The 19,787-nt window shown below is 42.5% G+C and overlaps 1 protein-coding gene across 1 annotated transcript; it reads left to right on the top strand.

The window, feature by feature from the left end:
• The first annotated feature begins 7,321 nt into the window (after positions 1-7,321).
• RASD2 (RASD family member 2) lies at positions 7,322-15,652 on the top strand. Its single transcript, XM_071422748.1, has 3 exons — positions 7,322-8,087; positions 11,543-11,822; positions 13,346-15,652. The coding sequence occupies exons 2-3, from the start codon at positions 11,552-11,554 to the stop codon at positions 13,873-13,875; spliced, it is 801 nt and encodes a 266-aa protein (XP_071278849.1). The 5' UTR covers positions 7,322-8,087; positions 11,543-11,551; the 3' UTR covers positions 13,876-15,652.
• Positions 15,653-19,787: the final 4,135 nt, after the last annotated feature.

Consider the following 19,787-nt stretch of genomic DNA (forward strand, 5'->3'; position numbering starts at 1 on the left):
TGTAGCAGGCAACACTGCCTTTTAAAAACTGGGCCAAAGCAGTTTTGTGCTCTGGTTCCTTTCAAGGACGCAGATGAGGTTGTTAACATGTCCATTAGTGTACTTCCCAGGAAGATTTTGGTGGTCTGCAATGAGGTTGTTAAACACACATCTCTGTGTGCTGTGTCACCTCCTGGCTGTACAGATGATGCTGGGGACAGGGGACTGTTTCCAGTCGTGCAGCCTGAAGGCTATTATTTGTGTGGCCCTTTGCAGACAGATAAAATTCACTCTGCTCATGCTCTGAACTAGCCAAAAGCTATATAATCTCTCACCAGGACCAATTAATTCATGCTCAGCAGCTGGCTCATTAGTAATGGCTGCTCAGTTTTCAGTTAGTTTGCAGTGTGGGCAGGGGGAGCTTAAGTCTGGAGATGCTTACTCTGAGTAACATGGGAGTAACATGGGAGTTTAAAACCTGTATGCACATTCAGGTTTTCCATCTGCAAACTGCTAAAATATTTATGTTCCTGAGACACTGAGACTCACTTCCTAGATATTTGCAGAATGTATGGATATTAGCAAAAAAGTTACACTAAGAGTATATAGTATTACCTTATTATTATTATAATGGATTTTACTTTGATTCTTGAGTACATGATTGCAGTCCTTTGAGAGAGGGAAACAGAACAAGAACAAAAAAGAAACATAAAAGAACAACCTGTCATTATCACCTGTTCTTCCCTCAGAGTGATATTCCCATTCACTGGCTTCCTTTCATGAAAAATAAAGGCGTATAATATCTTTCAAATCAAAGGGATGAGGCATTTTTCAATCCCTGGCACATTCTTATTTTCTTAATAAAGGAACTGTAAATGCCCAGGTTCTAACATGGAACTGATCCTTTAGATAGAGGAAGGCACAGAAACAATTAACCCTGTGTGAAGACACAGAGCTCTAATTCACATGTTCTTGTTAATAACTGCAGTGAAACCAAGTCCCAAATAAAACCTGTGTAGAATCATGCAGATGTAGAGCCAGAGCCACCACGGAGTGGTGGTAACCCAAGAAGATAACTTAGTATTAGACAGCTTTAGTGCTCAGGCTCTGTCTCCAGGAAGACAACCAAGGGAATTGTCTGAGATCAGCTTGTCATCATGCAGTCCACATTTATGGCTTCAGGGAGAAGGACTGGATTTAGAGAAGCTTGGCAGCCAGGCATAAAAAGACCTTGGTGTGAGGAGAGCTGTGCTAGAAGGATGTACCTGTAAAGACCTGTAAAGGTTTCTTTCACAGGTGAGTTAACCCTGTTTTCTGGAGGCACAGGTGTAGATTGAATGTGTTGGCGGAGTATGAAGGAATGTGAGAAACCAGATCCTTAGAGAAACCATTTTCTACCCTTGACAGATCACTAGGCAAGAAGAGTTTCTGACTGGGAATCTCTATATGGAACCAGCTGATACCAAATATAGTGGCCAGACCCAGATTTGCAATTGCCACTTCGTAATGGAGACCCCAATAGAATAGCTGGTCACAGGCAGCACCACGTGGGATGCAGAGCGCTCTGGCTTGTCAGTCTCTCTTTCATGCATTTTTCATGCACTTCTTCTGGTTCCATTTGTTTTGTCTTTGTTTTAGCTCATTTGTCATTTGTTTTTACCTGCATCTAATGAGGCTTAATTGTGCTTTTGGTTAGCTATTTTTTGTGAAGTCTTACAGGGCTCTCATCCCAGTCCTCTTCATCTTCTCCCAAGTCTTCCTTCCCCTCTGCTCTCCTTAGTTGTCCATATTCCCACTGCAGGTAAAAATGTTTAAGAGATGATCATCAGCCCTGGTAGGAAGTCAGAATGGAAGGTGAAAGAGGACTAGTGAGTACATATCTTGGGGATCCAAGCAACATCAATAGGAACACAGCTGTAGAAATGGCCCAAAAGGAATTGTTTTCCTCTCTGTCTTTTGAAAGATGTCAGTGAGGGGAGAGATTTTGGGGCCTTTTTGAATGAACCCCTTCCTACCAGCATCATTCAGCAGGAAAGACATGTGTTGGCTCCCTCACAGGTGTGCAGTTATCTTTGTGGACACAGGGCTTGGGAGCAGCTAGGGAAATGGGATGCTAAACAGAAACTGGAAATGGTGATGTTTACCTACAGCCACTCCTTCCTGACACTCTGTAGTCACTGTCAGGTGCCTGACTTGCCCTTCTGCTCCAGCAGGATCATAAGCTACACAGAGGGATGTGTTGGGGATTGCTTTTGCTCCATCAGAGCCTGAGACCATAAACAAGCCTACCTTGATATTCACCAAGGGCAAGGAAATTAATTGTACACTTCGATTGGTTTTTTCCCCCCATGTTCTATCCTGAGTCTTTTCCAAATAAGGGGAGGGGAGTTAAGCTTTAATTTTTCTTTTGAGTAATTTTTCCAATATTGGAAGAGTTTTAAAAAGTTCAACAGTGAAATGCAAATGTAAGGATGCATGCATATCTGATAAGGAAATCTGGACATGCTGTGCCAGTGGCAAATAGAAAGGAGGGGGACTAGAAATGCAGTCTTTTCTCAAAAATATTGAATTAAAATGTAATAAAGCATTGATTCACAAGAAATGCAGCAAAAAAAAAAAAAAAGAGGTGACTTGAATTCATTTTTCACAGCAGTATTTTCCATTTTGCAGGGATCTCAGTAATTACTATTAATACATTTTACACCCTAGGATGCTGAGAAATTACAGCCATGCACAAATTCTGTGACAGGACCAAGAATAAAAGTCAAACCACCACTTTCTAAATTGCATGCCTTCTCCAACTGCATTCTCTCAAGTACTACTGTTCTCACTCATAACTAATGATTATTAGTTATTTTCCCAGTCAGTGTAACACCCCTGGAGAGCCCTTCACTGAGTTTAAACACTGGGGGGGGGGGGGGAGCTATGGATAATTCAGAGGCAGTAACAGATCAGCAGTTCATCTATTTGCTGTTCAGAATATGACTTGGTACCTGCAGTTTACTGGGTCCTGAACACTAACTTTTCAGCACTGCTGGAAGGGAGAAGCACCAAGCAGGAGGAATGAATGTGGGAGGGAGGGAAGGAAGGTGAGGGGGTGGAAAAATGAGCTTTACTGAATAATGAGGAAAGTGAAAAGGAATGAGAAAAGAGAGAGAAAAACTGGTTTAAATATTTAATCTCCCTTGCATTTGCTTTTGAAGAGGAAACAAAAGGCTTGGAACATCTTTTGTCTTGAACTAATTGTGACCAGAGATGAACGGCATGTGATTGTCACTTCTGTCATTTGCCTTAAGGTGGAGAGAAACAGATTGGTCCTGCTGCATCAGCCCAGCACATCAGACTCTGTCTCCAGCTGCAGCCAGTGCCTGAAGCTGCAGAAGGTATTAAATTACTCGTGGCAGTGCAACTGTATGAGCCCACATTGCACTGCATCCTGGTGCCAGCATGGGCAGCATGTGTGGTGCCCGAGAGCTGCACTCTTCTTTGGAGAAGGAAACTCCTTGGAGAGGTCTGAGGAGCAGTTGTGCTTCCCCATATAGTAACTCACTTCATTTAGGACTTCACCATTTAAAACCAGGTGGTTAGTGCAGCATACATCACCTGTAACTTCCTCTCTCCCCATTCCTCTGTACATCTTTCTACCCAGCCTCTTTCTGCCACATTCTTTCACTTCCCTTGACTTGCCCTCTGTAGTCTTCCATCTCTGCTCACCCACAGTCTAGGCAGGGCCAAAAGCCACACAGATGCCCTGTGTACCAGTCACAACTGCACAATTTGTGGCACCTTCCACAGGTGAGCACCCCCTGGATGAGCTGGCAGGACCTGCGTGCCAGCAGAGACAACAGCTCCATGTGCCAATGGCCAGTGCATCAACAAACCATAAATCACAGAGCAATTTCTTTTGAAAGAGACCTTAAAGATCATTTAGTTCCACCTCCCCTGCCATGGGGAGTGACTTCTTCCACTAGACCATGTTGCTCAAAGCTCCACCCAACCTGGACTTGAACATTTCCAAGGATGGGGCATCCACAACTTCTTTGGAAGTGCCTCATAGTAAATATTGTTTTCCTTAACTCTAATACAAAATTTTTCTTTTCCCAGTTTGAAATCATTACCAGTTGTCCTATCCCCTCTCCTTTCTTTTAGACTCTACTTAGGTACTAAAAGGTGCTATAAGGAATCCCTTCTCCAGTAAAGGAGAGACAGTCTCTCAGACTGTCTTCATAGGAGAGGTTCTCCATCCCTCCTATTATCTTTGTGGCCCTCTAGACCCACTCCAACAGGTCCATGTCCCTAGTATGCTGGGCACTCCAGAGCTGGATGCAGCACTCCAGGTGGGGTCTCCTGAGGGTCAAGTAGAGGGGCAGAATCCCCTCCCTTGACCTACTGACCGCATTTCTTTTGATGCAGCCCAGGATACAGAGCTGTGAATACACATTGCTGGGTCATGTCAAGCCTCTCATCCACCAACACCTCCAAGTCCTTCTCCTCAGGGCTGCTCTCAATTAATTCTCTGCTCTGCTGGTATTTCTTCTTGGGACCACCCTGTATGCAAGACCATTGATTTGGCCTTATTGAACTTCATGAGGTTCATGTGGGCTCACCTCTCAAGCCTGTCAAGGTCCCTCTGGATGGTATTCCTTCCCTCCAGCCTAACATTCAGCAAGGCAGGCACAGCCCTTCATAGCAGTGGTGGTTCTCTGTAGCCACTGTCTGTCATCCTCCTAAACAGGCTTAGCTGGATAAAAACCTCATTTAGGCTTTCTTTATAGACTAGAGGAGTGGGAGGGAGAAATGCCTCTAGAGACTAATATATTGCTAGCCTGTCTTTTAAATTGAAAAATATCTGCAAGATTTAAGAAAGTCTGATGGTCTCTGACTAATCAGAGGAAACTGCTGAGACTGGGAACTTCTCTTGTTTGGCAGAGACTTTGTCTCTCTGATTCACTTATTCCCTTTATAACCCTCAAAGCAAAGAGGTGCTGCCATCCCTCCTCCTCAGAGGAGGGCAGATGTAATGTGGCTTCTCCACCAGAGCCAATCATGGGATGTCTTTGAAAAAGTAGGGATTTTTTTGACCTCTGGTCTCCTGAGCCCTGAGGGAAAGTATGAAACCCTTTTTGTCAACTCCTTAACTGGTAGCACACCAGAAGAAATAAAACAAAAAACACCAGCCCAAAAAGCGACAACAATATCTTTCAAGCTTCTGAAGTCTCACAGCTAGTAATTATCTTTCAAAAGTTATTACCTCAAAAGTAATTTATTATTTTACTAGCTGTTCGGTAAGATATCAAATAAAGCTAAGGTGCCTAGTTAAGAATGTTCTTATTTTATTTTATTACCATTTGAAGAACTTGATTGGTTATTTGAAATGCTGGAGAGAATAGCTGAGTAGGAGTTTGGGCTGGGTGAAGCCAGCAAGCCAAGAGTTTTGCATCTGGTTTACAAAAGAGCATGAGTAGGCTGAAATTCCAGGCTGATGAGATGGTCTCCACTATGACTACACTTCTTTCTTGGTAGAGAACTTGGTACACTTGACACGTGAGCCATAGGGATGAAAGAGGAGTTTATTTTCTGGAGCACTGCAGGATCTCACTTTGCCAGGTTCTGTGGCCATTCCTGCTCCTATGGCAATGATACCAGGATGCTGGTCACTCTCTTTGGATCTGAGCTACACAAGAGCTGACAGGACATCAGAAATGGTCCAGGTTTTATCTGAACTAATGACTTAGAAATGGGAAGCATCATATCTTAAGTCAAAAATTTGTCTGAGCCATGAAAGTACTCTCCCACCTTTTGCCAAAAGGCTCAGGAGCTGACAAAGGAGACCTGGTACTGTGGTCCAAAACGAGTTCACTTCTGCTCATGACCCAATACCAGTTCAGTACTGCTGCAAAATTTCAATGGTGCTCTGCCATGTCCTGCCCCTTCTTCCCAAATCTGAAGTTTTTTGCAGGATCTGCTGCTTCCCAAATTTGATCAATGTTGTTTTGCCTTGTGTTAGCCTGTGAGTCCCCAGATGCACATCCTGCTTGGGATGACCGTGACCCTGACTTCAGTGGGAGCTGCTTCCTCTCACAGACAGTTCCAGCTGGACTCATCCCACAGCCTGTGTTGTATCCTTTGAGGTCTGGGAGCACAGAGACACTCACAGGCGTGTCAGGCTGTGCCTGCAACAGCTGTGGAACCTCCTCAGTGGTTGCTGTGGATGGCTGTGGATGGGTTCAGTGCAGCACTAGGAGCAAAGGAGGGAAGCTTTATTCCAAGGGTGGCAAGAGATACATCCCTGTACTCTGAGGAAAAGGAGGAGAGAAAGTGAAGCTTCTTGGAAATTCCTCAAAAGCTGCAGGAATTGGTGAGGGGAGGAGGCTTTGAGATGATACATACATGGTAGTTGAAAGAATCTTTGCATTCAGCAAAGAGTAAATTCCTCAGGGGAAACAAAAAAAAAAAACAAAAAAAACAAAAAAACCAGGGAGAACTGTGGGAGAGCTGAAACTGTGTTTGCATTTGGAAGACTGTGCCTCCCTTCCATTTTCTAATTGTCAAAATACCCTGAAAATAACTGTTTTTCTTCCTTTCCTGCTCCACCCCCAGTTAGGAGTTTAAAGTAGGAAATGCTGAAGTATTTAATCTCAAATCTTTCAAAATCAAGTTTTTGACATATTTTAAAATAAACTCATAGATCTAAACTACTATTTCAGTTCAAAAAGAAGAAAAAAAAATTCAAGTAGATCAGCAATGAAATAAACGGCAAACATGTTTCACTTGGGATTGAACAAATGCATTGAATTCACCCTATTTTTAGTTTGTTTCTCTTTTTCCTGAGCTTCAGTTCCACACACTTTCAGTTTGTTTGACCTTTTTACCATTTCTATTACTCATCCCTAGTTTAGTTTTTCATTTATTTAAATATTAATGAAAGAACAACAGTTACAAATTATTCTTATTTCTTAAACAAACCATGTAAATGTCTTGAGGTTGAGCAAACAGGGGAAAGCATTCCATACAGCAAAAGATTTACAGAAATTATGGACAGAAAGCCCTTACTTGGGCAATGAGTCTGTCTGCTGCTGTCTAGCAGAAAAAATCAGCAGGGAAGTACAGAGCTTTTAGAAAGAGCTTATGAATTTGCTGCTTACTAAGTAAATGAATTCTCTGTGTCCCTCATACACATACACTAACTCATTCCCCACACATGCATACATACAGGTCTCTGGTGGAAAGACAGGGAATGTGCAGTCTGCAATGCACATGAACTTTCTGTTTGGAGGAGAAAAGATTTTTCCAATAGGCACAAAATCCCACCCCCTCAGCACCCCTCCTTCCCCTGTGTCTGACACTGACTTCAAGGGAGGAGTTGAGCCAATTATCTGTGAGTCCTACAGAAGGAAAATCTGCAATTTGCCAGTAGTTGTGAGAGAGAGAGGGAGAAAGGCAGGGAGGGAAGGAAAAAAGACTTAACTGGCAAATGTAAAGAAAAGCCCCTTTTATCCTAGAGAGAGAATATTTTAAAGCAAATCTCAGACCAGAAGAAAAGAAGTCCGTGGGAAGGGATGAGCCAGGCAAGATCTGGGGAAGCATAGGGTCACCAAAGCCAACTTCCATACTGACCCTGATCTTTCTGCAGAGGATCTGAGGCAGCACAGAGGCAGGGTGGGCCAGCTGGATGCACCCACTACCCTGCACGAGTATGTGCTGCTCCTGAAATTCTTTCCTCACAATAGAGCCTACAAAGTACAACTTGCAAGAAAAGGCAGTGGGAGCGGGAGAGACTCTGCCTCTCCTTTTCTTGAACTGAGCCTGTGAGGAAAAGAGCTCATCTGCCCAAAGGGAAAAACTGCCACCATTCTGAGACTCTTCTTTAGCCTAAGTCGGTTGCCTGATCCAGTACTTACATCCATGGGGGAACGCCCTCTGGAGCCCTGCGGTCCTTCCCAATCCTGCTAAGTTCTTGGGAAATACTGGAGAAGAACTGAGCCCAGAACAAGCAGCGTGGGATCCACAGAACAACAGCCTTTTACAACAGCAGCCACCTCTGATTAAAATTATCAGCTTCATCAGACTGCACCAAGACCCAGGACTGCTCTTCCTGGGAAAGAGAGGTAAGAAATCAGCACGGAGTTTGCAGTGAAAGTAGGAAACAAACATGCCACAGGAATGATTTCTGGTGTGCATGAAAATGACAGGGACACTAGCAGTGAGTAAGAATTGACAGGTCTGTTATGCATGTTACAGTTTGTATCTGTCTTGTCCTTTTTAGCTGGGTGCAGTGATTAACACTGGGGTGGCAAACAGAGACACAACCAGCAGCTGAAGACAGAGGAATGCAAGGGAGGTAGTTCAGAAGTCTATTCATGAATGGGGAGTTGTAGGGAGAGCATACACCCTGATGGGAGGGTGGAGAAGTAAGGTGCAATAGCTCTGGGTAGGGTGAATAAAGAATATCTTCCTTAGGTATCTCCCTACAGGTGCTCAGGCTCAAATTTGTCAGTAGCTCACTGGCATTCAGACAAGTGCTCTCCAGAGCATACAAAAGCAGGTTCATTGTCATTCATTCTGATGCCTGCCTATAAAAAGAGAAGTGGTGCTTAGCTGGTAGAGGATAACACAGGGAGTCAAGAGAAATGGAGTTTAATGCTGATTTTGGACTGTGGTTTCGGCTTTCTCTGGGCAAATGAGCTTTTCCCTTCATTTAGTGTTATTTAGAGATAACATTAATTGCCTGTACTTCTATAACATTTTGAAATCCCTGCACTGTACCAATTTAAACTTTCTAACATCAAGCCAGTACATAAAGCAGAAGGTACCACCGAGAATTAATCTATGCTTAAGCATTTAATAAACTGGAAGGAAAAGATGTAGATTAAAACCAGCTGGAGGTTGTTTGTCTCCTCATTCTCTTCTGATTGATTTTGCTTTACTTAGCACATGAACATGTGGTCTCTCCGTTTCCTTTCCACTGTCTTTAATCCTTTTCACTGTATGAGCCCCTGTGCTCCACCCTGCCACTCTTGGGTGTCAAGGCTGAAGTTTCATTCCTTTTCTGAGGAGGAAAGGAGACAGACTGTGTTGAACTAGAGAAAAACTGAATTGAGGGGATAAGAAGAGAAGGCTCAAAACAAAAATGTAAGTTCCCAGTTCAATGGCACACTCTGAGTCAGGTTTGCAGCAGAGGTGATGAGTAGCAACTCCACAAATCAAAATGCCAGAAAGCATATTTTACTTTGAGGGAAATGAAATGCAGTTAAGAAAGCACAGGAGTCATCTTGACAGGTGGAACAAGGACAGTGTAAAGTGATCAGGTTCCTCAGCATGCATGTTCTGTACAGGACATAAAAGGCATTCGTTCAAAATGCATAACTGCTCTCTCCCAGATGCTTTTGCACTGAATTGTACAGAACTGCTCTCTAGCAGGTGTAAACCACACAATCCACTTGTCCTCATGCAGCTACACCGGTCCATTACAGCCTGGAGAGCTGCCTCACCTCTAGATACTGGTCCTAGGTGGCAAAGTAGTTTGTAGCTTTTACAACTCATCTGTTTCCCTGTTCTTCTCTGCCAAATAAATAAGCCTCAGAGGGTGAAAAAAAGCTTTTTTTTTTTTTTTTTTGTCTGCCCATGGATGCAAAACTGTATTGGAGTGGCTAGGGATAATGTACATGGCAGTGTTTCAGAGACTGAATATGGTATTTCTGCACTACTGGAGATAGGTCCTGTGGTAAATAAAACACAGAATCCAGTTCAAATACCAGCTGTGCTCCTTGCTGTCATTTCTGCCACAGTAATCCCAACAGTACCATAATTCTGCATGTGTGTGTCCATTAAAAAAAAAAAATGCCAGTTGTGTTCTGGCATTTATCTGGCTCTAATATTAGGCTGTCCTGCCCTCTGAATGTAATTCAGAGTATAGCTACTCCAAGGAGACCATTGCATTTCTTTTGTGCATTAAGTAGGGCTGAACATGCCATTGTTGTGCTGCAAATTATGGCAATAATAATAAATAGTCATGTTTTGCTGTTTCCTTGGGCTATAGCACAGAGCTTGTAATGATGCTGGATTAGAATTCCAGAGACTTCTTTATTTAGCACTGACTGTATCTTCACTGCTGCTTTGGTGCTGAGCACATGTTAAACAAAGTAAAATCTTTTAAGCTCTTCCCTGAGATAATTGTCAGGTACATAAAAGCTTTGGACATAAAAGTCACTCAAGGGAAAGATAGGAATCCAGATCTGGACCCAGAAATGATCTTTCTGTGTACATAAAGTACTTGCATTGTAATATTAAATAAACAACACCTAAGTTAAATAAATGGCACAGTGGGAACTTGAATATTCTTTAATAAGAACCTAGTAACCAAAATAAACTCAGTCCAAAGTGTGCCTCCTTTGCTGTAACAGTCAGCTTTCCCCACAGAGGGGCTGTATTTTTCTTTCATCACACAGTTCATTTGAACTGGTACACTAAAATAGTCTGAGCAGCACTTTTTCTTTCCTACCAAAGTTTCCTGCATCTGAGTGCTATGTCAAAATGCAGTCTCCAGGGTCTCTAGACTCATTTTAGATGTCATGGGTTGGAAATCTTGTCTAATAGCTATTTAAGATGGCTGTCCTTCATCTTTTCTCCTGCTTATACTTAGCACCTCTGCTTGGCAAAGCCAGTGGCACCCGCAATATCTGCATGTATAAAGACTGGAGCTCCTAAAAAAATCAGTTTCTGCAGTTCTACCCATTGACAGCCATCCTGCTGCAACAATGATAGTTTGCTTATAGGGAGTTCCCACACTACCAGGCCAAACAGCAGAATTAAAATCTGTTTTCTAAAAGGTTACTGGAGGCACAGATCTTTGAATTTATCACCAGCCAGTGCTGTTTTGTGGCTCACGCTCCCTGCATCAGCAATTAATATTGCATGGGGCCAGTTATTTAAAGTTACAGAGATGTCTAGCTTGCACTGATGTTAAGCATGATTCTTGTTTCTGTCTGACTTTTGGCTGATCTCAGAAAATTAGTATTAAGCACAGCTCCTATTTAGGCAACCAAATGAAGCAATCTAGGTTCTAATGGCAGCTGCAGTGGCTGTAGTATATTGGGGAATCTGACCTCTGTGTTTATGTATCTAAATGAGAACCAAGTTCTACTGAAAAATCTGGTAAAATGTGTAAGTGACACAGATGGTGGGAAGGAACTTGGTGTCTCAGATGAAGAGCAGCTGATAAATTCAGCCCTTAATGTTTAAATGTGACAGCAAATTACAATTCAAAAGCATGTTATTTTCAATGTAAATGCCTTCATTTTTTATACTACTTTAAAAGAAAATAAAGAACAACAAAAACAATAAAACAAAACCAAAACAAAACAAAAAAACACTCACTGAAAATGATACTGAAAAGTTTAAGCATTTCCAGTGAAAAAAAATATCTGTATGAACCACTGATTACTCTGCTGTGCAGGACTATGCTCCAGAGTTCTCTTTGGCAAGCTGGTGGTGAGGAGCTGCCTTATTTTACCCTCCATTTGGTTTGAGATCTTTCCTCCAACTCTGCTATTTCCTCTTTCAGGACCAAGCAATGATGAAGACTATGTCTGGTGGAAACTGCAACCTGAACGTGCCAGCCAAGAACTCATACCGCATGGTGGTGCTGGGAGCCTCCAGGGTGGGGAAAAGCTCCATCGTCTCTCGCTTCCTCAACGGCCGCTTCGAGGATCAGTACACTCCCACCATTGAGGACTTCCATCGCAAGGTCTACAACATACGGGGAGACATGTATCAGCTGGACATCCTGGACACCTCTGGGAATCACCCTTTCCCTGCCATGAGGAGGCTTTCCATCCTAACAGGTGAGAAAGTCATGGGGAAGGTCATAAGGACAGAGGTTAGCTTGAAACGTGTAGCCTGGGGATGACTGGTTTTTGGGTCATAGCTAAAGGGACTGCTTGATTTACTGCAAGATGTATTTCCATAGAGTCATATTTCCTGGCTGGCATGGTCCCAGCATTATAAGGAATGCATTAGCCACAGTAGAGAAGTCCAGTGGGTGAAGGTCTAAAATTGAGGTTTTCCCTAATCCATCTACCTTCCCCTCCTGCTTCGTACTTTTACTGATGTCACAAATAAATGGCTGAATGCAATTCTGTGGGTATAAAGAGCAGCAAAGGGCAAATTAAGCATGTTGTTGTAGGACACATACAGTGAAAAATAAATATAAAATGCACAGGAAGGGAATTCTAACCAAGAAAGTCCCAAGGATTTTTTTATTCTGAAAATTTCCAGCCTGATTTCCTTGATTTAATATTCCAGTAGAAGGATAGCTTTACTTTTACCCTTTCTCCTTAATCTGCATCTAATCAAATGTGTTTAAAGACAAAAGAAGGGGAAATGGTGGGACCATTTTGCCTCTTCTCACTGTCAAGCAATTCCTGTTGTGGGCTAAAATATATTTTTTAATTATAAAAGTGACAGTAGATGTATATTCAGCCACAGCTCACAACAAACCTTTCTGGATCCACTATCCACCTTTCTAACTGGCCAGTGAAACATGGCATTCACATCTGACAAGGCTACAATCCATATTCAGTGAGGTCCTAGAACCAGTTTCTGGGATGCAAATGTACGCTTTAGTCCCTGAAAGCTCTCTTAGCATGTTCCACACACATGTCATTCAACAGGCAATGATTTGCCTTATTTTCTACTTCCTATTCCTATTCCTATTTCTATTTTCTATTCCTTCTACAAGGAATTGTAAGTCAGGAAATGTCAAAAGGAAATGCCAGGGGATGTGTGTCGTTTATATATTAGGGTTTTTTCATGGTCTCCTTCTCTTGAGGAAATACAATGTCAGCAGAGTGCACTGAAAAACCTCTCATTCCTGACTTGGGTGTTCAGGAGTGATTAGCTGTAAACCTTCAGTTCAGGTGTACCTTCATGTATTGTGTAATCAAACGGTTAAGGCTGAGTGACTACCAGCTCTCCACTCTTTCTGGTGTCAGAAGAGGATGTGTTTTACAGAGAGATACAAATGAAAGGAAATAAAAAGAAGAGCAGTGCAGCAGAGCTAAGATAGAAACATATCAACAAAAGAGATAAAAGCAGGCAATAACTTGCAAGCCCAGTGCAAACTAGGAATGCAACTGGATATGACTGGAGTAACATCATAGCCAAAAGTCTTTTCCATAGTATTATAGAAAGATGTGGGGAGTTAAATGAGAAGAACTAAAGTACAGCTGAGTGAATAGGTGCCAAAGGACCAAACAAAAAATATGGGGAGGAGATGAAAATAAAATAATTGCTTTTTAAAAATTTGCTCCTCTGAAATTGGCTTGACCAACAAGCCTTTACAGTATATATATTTTTTTAATTGCAGGGGATGTTTTCATCCTGGTGTTCAGCCTGGACAATAGAGAATCCTTTGATGAGGTCAAGCGACTCCAAAAACAGATCCTTGAGGTCAAATCCTGCCTGAAGAACAAGACCAAGGAATCAGCTGACCTCCCCATGGTCATCTGTGGCAACAAAAATGACCACAGTGAAATCTTCCGCAAGGTACGCACTGATGAAGGTGAGAATCTTGTCTCCAGTGATGAAAACTGTGCTTACTTCGAAGTGTCGGCCAAGAAGAACACCAATGTGGATGAGATGTTTTATGTCCTCTTCAGCATGGCCAAGCTACCTCATGAGATGAGCCCTTCCCTCCACAGGAAAATCTCCATCCAGTATGGTGACACTTTCCAGCAGAAATCCTTCCGGATGCGCCGAGTCAAGGACATGGATGCCTATGGCATGATCTCTCCCTTTGCTCGCCGGCCAAGTGTCAACAGTGACCTGAAGTACATCAAATCAAAAGTTCTCAGGGAAGGGCAGTCCAGGGAGAGAGAGAAATGCACAGTCCAGTGAAGGAGGCTTGCGCTTCTGTCTGAAGACAACATCCATGTGCAGTGCCTTAAAGAAAAATGGTCTGTGGAAGCAAAGAACAGGCTCATGGGGTTTATTGAGAAAACCCAACATGGAGAAAGGATAACTTCCTGTGGATTCTGCTGAGTCACAAATGTAGATAACATCAACCTTGAAGAGGACTGGGAATAATCATACAGCTGAGATACAAGTGCATTTTTTTGTCTTTGTAATGTAGCTCCTCTTCATTCCCCTTTTTGTTTGAAAAATAGAGTCCTGAGAAGTAAAGACATTTCAACCTTATTGTTACAAAGAAAATAGATCAAAAATGCACAGCATTAACAGTGACCCAGCATGCAGCTCTTGCTAAGAGAGAGGAGATTATATGTGTGTATGTGTGTGTATCTCTGTGTGCCCAAGTGCACGTGTGCATGCATGTGTGGAGCTCTCCTTTTAAAAAGTGGGACTTGCAATTCAAAGAGCAGCAGTCTTAACTGAGCATTCCCAGATTGGGAGTGGACTCTATATATGGATGCATGACTTTCACTCCTTCTGAGGGCACCTGCATTAAGAATTTGGGTTTATGTTTGTTGGAACAGTTACCATTTGACATTGACATGATTGTTCGTTTGTATTATAGTTTTTTTTGCAATTTGTTGGGTTTTTTTATTGTCTGGGGGTGAGTTTTTAGCAAAATCAGATGGCAAGTGCATTTGATATTAAACAGTGTCTGCTTTCTACCAGTGAAAGGTGGTTTTCATCTGTAACACTTTCTAATACATACATTGACTGAAAGTGAAATTATTCTCCAAAAAGCCAATGCATTTAGCTGCTTTGCAAGCCTGGTGTGATGTTGTTTCTCAAAGCAGCCACACCAATTCTGAGTTTCATAATACAAATGCCACTCTTTGCCTTTCTGGCCACTGGACTAATGATTCCTTCCTTTGCCTGTATCAGTTGAGAGTGACCAGGCTTATATATAGAATCAGACCATTTCAGAGGCAGGATTGGATTCTTTTTCAAAAATAAGAACTGAATGGTTATAGGGCCAGCTCCTGCATATTTCTTCTGCTGACATGCTTCTAGTAATTTTGTTCATGGTTTCCCTCACTGTCCAGTAAAGGTTGCCTTGATCATTTGCACTGCAGGAGTCCTTCAGAACAGAAGCTTTGTCCTGGCTGTTCAAACAGGATTGAACTGACTGGTCAGATAAATCTGGGGCTGTCCATTCACTTCTTTCCTTTCTCAGCCTTCCTTATCTTCAGTTCTCTCCCTGTTCTGCTTCTGGCTCTGTTGTTTGATGAGCTCCTGTTTACCCACAAAGTCTGATATATTCTCTTAAGTGTGAGCTTTCCACTCTTGCTGACTGGAATGAGATGTGTGCACACATATCTGTGGGCAAAGTGTGGCCCCGAGACAGTAAACAACAGTAGAATATATATATTATATATACCTCAGAAAGACCTTCAGATATATTGTCCCTCCCTCACCCTCAAGTTCTGTGTTTGGCTACATCTGCCTTGCTGTGTCCTGGGCAGAGCCGTGAGCTAGTTTGTGCTATAATTTGACAGGAAACCAAGAATTATGATTGTCTGTAAAAATTAGCCTCTGGGATTCAAAGTCCCATATTCATTTATCAACTCCACCCTTCATTGGTACTGTATTGGTAAAATACACTGTTCTTTTATTCCTGTTGCCAGGGCAGCACCTTTCTGACCACATCTCCCTCCCTATCTATAAATATGTATATGGTTTATGATTAAACCTGATTTATTTATTAGCTGTGTCCTGGTTTGGTTGTTTGGTTGTTGTTTTTTTTTTAATTTCTCCAAGAATAATGAGGAAGGTCCTGTGTTTATGTTGTGCAGGTGAATCTAGGTAAGCGAGTTCTGGATTGAGAGTCCTGATTAGATCTCCAGTAAGTTCTGGAAGAGCCTTTTATGTCCTCCAGATGCCAGGGGCTACACATTTTCCTGTTCGGAACGGAACTGTGTCTATACCCATATCTATCTATCAATCATCTTTTTGACCACTAACTTATATATACAGATATCTGCAGAGGCAGACAGTTACTTTTCCCTAAGCTGCCTCCAAAATGAGAGAACAACAACTCTCTCCTCTCTGCGCAGAGCTGACATGTTGATCCCTGGTGCAATTTAATGTGGTCTCTGCAGAGACATCACTGTTTATCTCAGCAATCTCTCCAGATCACCATCTGTACCTCCTACTTCTGTGAGTCCTGGTCCCTCTGAGCACATCCTCACTACCCGACAGACTCCCCACCCAAGTGCCTCAAGGACATGGAGTGGGTTTGAAGATGGAGTGAGAAAGGCATAAATAATGGATATTGATTGGGTTAAGGGACCCTGGAATACTAAATGAGAACTCCTTGCCCTATGGACCATGTACTGCCTTACTGACCCTGCACCTGCTCTCCCAGGCCTGCAGGATAAAGCTGAACTTTTAAAGAGCCTTCAAAATCAAGTCTCTGTCCTTGTCTTATAACACTGACCTTACCATTATTTTCCTTACTTTTCCACACCTCCACAAACACAGTCTTTCCATCTCCACAAAGACACCAGATTTCCACACCCTTCCATCTTCTCCTATTCCTGCCTCTTCCGCCATGGACACAAAGCCACCCAGCATTGAAAAGCAACATTGCAGTGACAACAGAGGCACAAGTGTAGGGGAGGCTGAAGACCAAAGAGCAGGTGCTCACATATGCTGGATGCCACAGGAATGCCAGTGATCTCCAGCTGCATAGTCCAGCTGGGCCAGCTAATGCTCAAGGTGAGAAGCATCTGAGAAACTGGCTGGGAATGAAGGTGAAGCTGCATTACAGTTACCCACAAAAACAAATGGCAATAAGCAGATAATCTTATTAAAGTAATCCTAGTCTTCTCATTGCATTTTGTTACTGATGGTAATTGCTTTTGAAGTTAGATTTTCATGCTCCTGAGGACATTTTTTTTTTCTTTTATTGCATCATTATAGTCATTCTATTAATAGCTATATCGTATTTGGGCTCTAAAAGTGCTTACAGCCCCTAAACCAGACAGTATGTGTATCAGTTGTTTATTCACAGTTAGCAGTCATTATGTTCTGTGGAAAGGCCAGGGACTGGGAAGCAGAGAGCAAGGCTACCTTCCTGCACAGGGGACATAAGGCAAGGCAGGAAGAGGAAAGAGGAATTGTTTCTTTCCTGCTAACCACTGAATGCATCTGGCTATAGAACAGAAAAGGGAAGAGCTTTATGGGAAACTCTTATTATGTGTGTTCAAAAACTGTGAGACCCTGAAAGGAGCAAAGAAGAGACCTACAGCCAGGTCTCAGAGGCACCACCAAAAAGAGAAACCACCTCTTTTTCTTTTTTTTCTTTTTTCTTTTTTTACTTTCTTTTCTTTTTTTTTTCTTTTTTTCCTTTAAGATTCAAGAGACCTGCATGGAACTTACTGCAACCCAAGAAGTCATGAAAATGCACAGGACTAAGGGCAGGTCTGGAGGAAGGCATCTGTCTGGAAGAGATGCTAAGAGTACCCTTACTTGGTCTTACCTGGTGTAATTAATTTGCTTTATTCCCACAGCTACCTCATCCTACACTGCAGTATATAAACCCTATCACTAGGGATGCAAAGCCTTGCTTAGGGTTTTTGTGTATTTACTTTCAGGACAACAAGCAGAGACCCAGTTGAGGATCAATCACAGCCCTGGAACAAGACTAAGATTTATTTTTTATATTGCTCAACACAGCAAGATTGTCCTTGTCCTGAAGAAATTACCAATCAACACATAGGAGCTACTATAAATATTGGCAAAAATCTAATCAAGTCACAGGGTCAGAACTAATCAGGAAGGAAATAGTGATCATGGGGAATTAAGTAAAAAACAATCCAAGGGTGGAGAGGACAGAACGAAGGCCTGTTTTGACATCCAAAGGATTAAATTAGGCTTCTGTTCTGAAGGATCCCCAGGAGAGCTGCTGCCACCAGGCCAGCCTGATGCTAGAGAGAGGCTTTCATGATGCAGCCTCACAAAGAGCGTTGTCTCCCTGAGACCCTGGGGTCCAATATGTCTGATTGTTTCAGAGGTCAAAGGTCTTTCACAAAGGCAAGTAGGAAATGGTGGGATAATTTTTTAAAGGGCAGTAGAAGAGAGCTTCAAAAGGGTGCTCACAAAGGGTGAGCCACAGGAGGTTGTCCAGGTAAATAATTGAAAAGATAGTCTAGAATGTAAGCTATAAAATGTACCTTTCATCTTTATTTCATGCTTCTCTATGCACAAGTCAAAAAGAAGACATTTTATTTAGCCTTTTTTTCCTTCCTCAAATGTTAGCCGCTACTTACTGCTGCGTAGAAGCCACCTCCCACCTCTCATTACACCTTTTTCTGCCTTAGATTTACTTTCCTGTCATCTACCTTATTATGGGCTGCTTTGCTAACCCTGTCTTAGTATCTTGGCTAGGGTAGAAGGTTACAAGAAAAAGTGGTTTTGAAGTAACTGATGATTATTTAATTTGATTTGAAATCACTGTTACATTCAGGGGCTTTATTGGCATTATTGTTTCTGTAAAATTACACAGTGGCAGGCTCAGATTAAAGGATCTCCTTGAAAAAGTATATAAAACATGATATAATGTACATTTTCCCCACTGGTTTCTATAGCAACTGCCTTTTCTCTGCACTCAGAAAGAGCAGGGAATTTGCAGGGGGGAGATGAGTAGCAGTAGCTCTGCCCTGCTCAGATCTTTCACTTCTGAGTCCTCATGGGAAATTTTCCTCCCTTCAGTTTCTCTTATGTGGAGAAACAAAGACCAACAGCCAGAGCTGCTTTGCAGACTACTCTATATGTCTTGTAAAGCTGTGGGATGGATATTTACCACAGACAAGGAAGTTTTATTTTATGATTTCCATTTCCATTATGTGATTGTCAGCTGGGGCATTGCTCCTGGCACAGTGCCTGATATGGGGAATACACATGGCAAAGTGCTATGAACCAACTGCTGCACTCAGTATAGTTAGAGCTAACTGTGAGCCTTGACCATCTCCACTCTTCCCTGTGCCTGTCAGGCTCACTCTGACCCTGAGATTTCCCAGAGAACCATTTCCTTTTGCATCATGGCAACATCAGCCAAAGACCTCTCCTTGCCTCTACCACCATTTGTCATCCACAGTGAGCAGAACCACACCAAGTCCCAGGCATCGTGTTCCTAGAAAGTTATTGACAGCTTGGAAGGAGACCAAGAACTAGCAAGGAAAACATTTTATGAGCCTAAGGGGATTGACTTGAGTAAGCCTTAAGAAAACTCTGAAAGGGATAACTCTGTGCTATGCAGGCAAACAAACTCTGAGAGAGCCTGGCTGAAAACCCCTTGATGTATTTGAGGTGGAGAAGACAACTGAGACAGCTCTTTTTTTAGAGTTGGACAGGGGGATAGTTCAGTGGGAACAGGAGTATTAAGCAGGAAAATGTAGGCAAGACAGCAGAGCAGATTTTAGGGCAGTGGAATCTACTGGAAAATTTTCTAGGAGATATCAGTAAAGTCCAATTAGGAAAACACTTGGAAAAACACTGAAACCTACATGGGCAGCAGGTATAACCTGGTGTTGGCAGTGGCTAGGCTGACTGAGCCAGTAAGTTTTCTTGATCCCACACACTTGTTTCTGTGATGGACCCTGAACCCAAGTCTGCTTCAAAGAAATTTCCTCAGACTGACTGTCCTCACTGCACACTCCCAGTCCCACAAGTGGAGGGTTGGTAGTTCACTGGTCCTCTCTCAGGAAGCCACTAACAATAGGGACAAGACTTCTTAAGTCAGACCGTGGTTTTCACAGCATTTCCACAAAGATCCCTGGACCACTTGGAGTAAACAGCTCCTTTGGTGAATAGCCCATGAGCAGTTTTTTGTGCATTTG

Source organism: Agelaius tricolor, unplaced genomic scaffold (genome assembly GCF_023055355.1).
Source record: "Agelaius tricolor isolate 1412-34295 unplaced genomic scaffold, bAgeTri1.0.p SCAF_3, whole genome shotgun sequence".
Taxonomy (NCBI): Eukaryota; Metazoa; Chordata; class Aves; order Passeriformes; family Icteridae; genus Agelaius; species Agelaius tricolor.

What these genes read in the sequence shown, in the direction of transcription:
- RASD2 (XM_071422748.1), top strand. Translation starts at nt 11,552, where the DNA reads ATGATGAAGACTATGTCTGGTGGAAACTGCAACCTGAACGTGCCAGCC. An exon ending in GAGGCTTTCCATCCTAACAG is followed by an intron (nt 11,823 to 13,345) that starts GTGAGAAAGTCA and finishes TTTTAATTGCAG; the next exon opens with GGGATGTTTTCATCCTGGTG.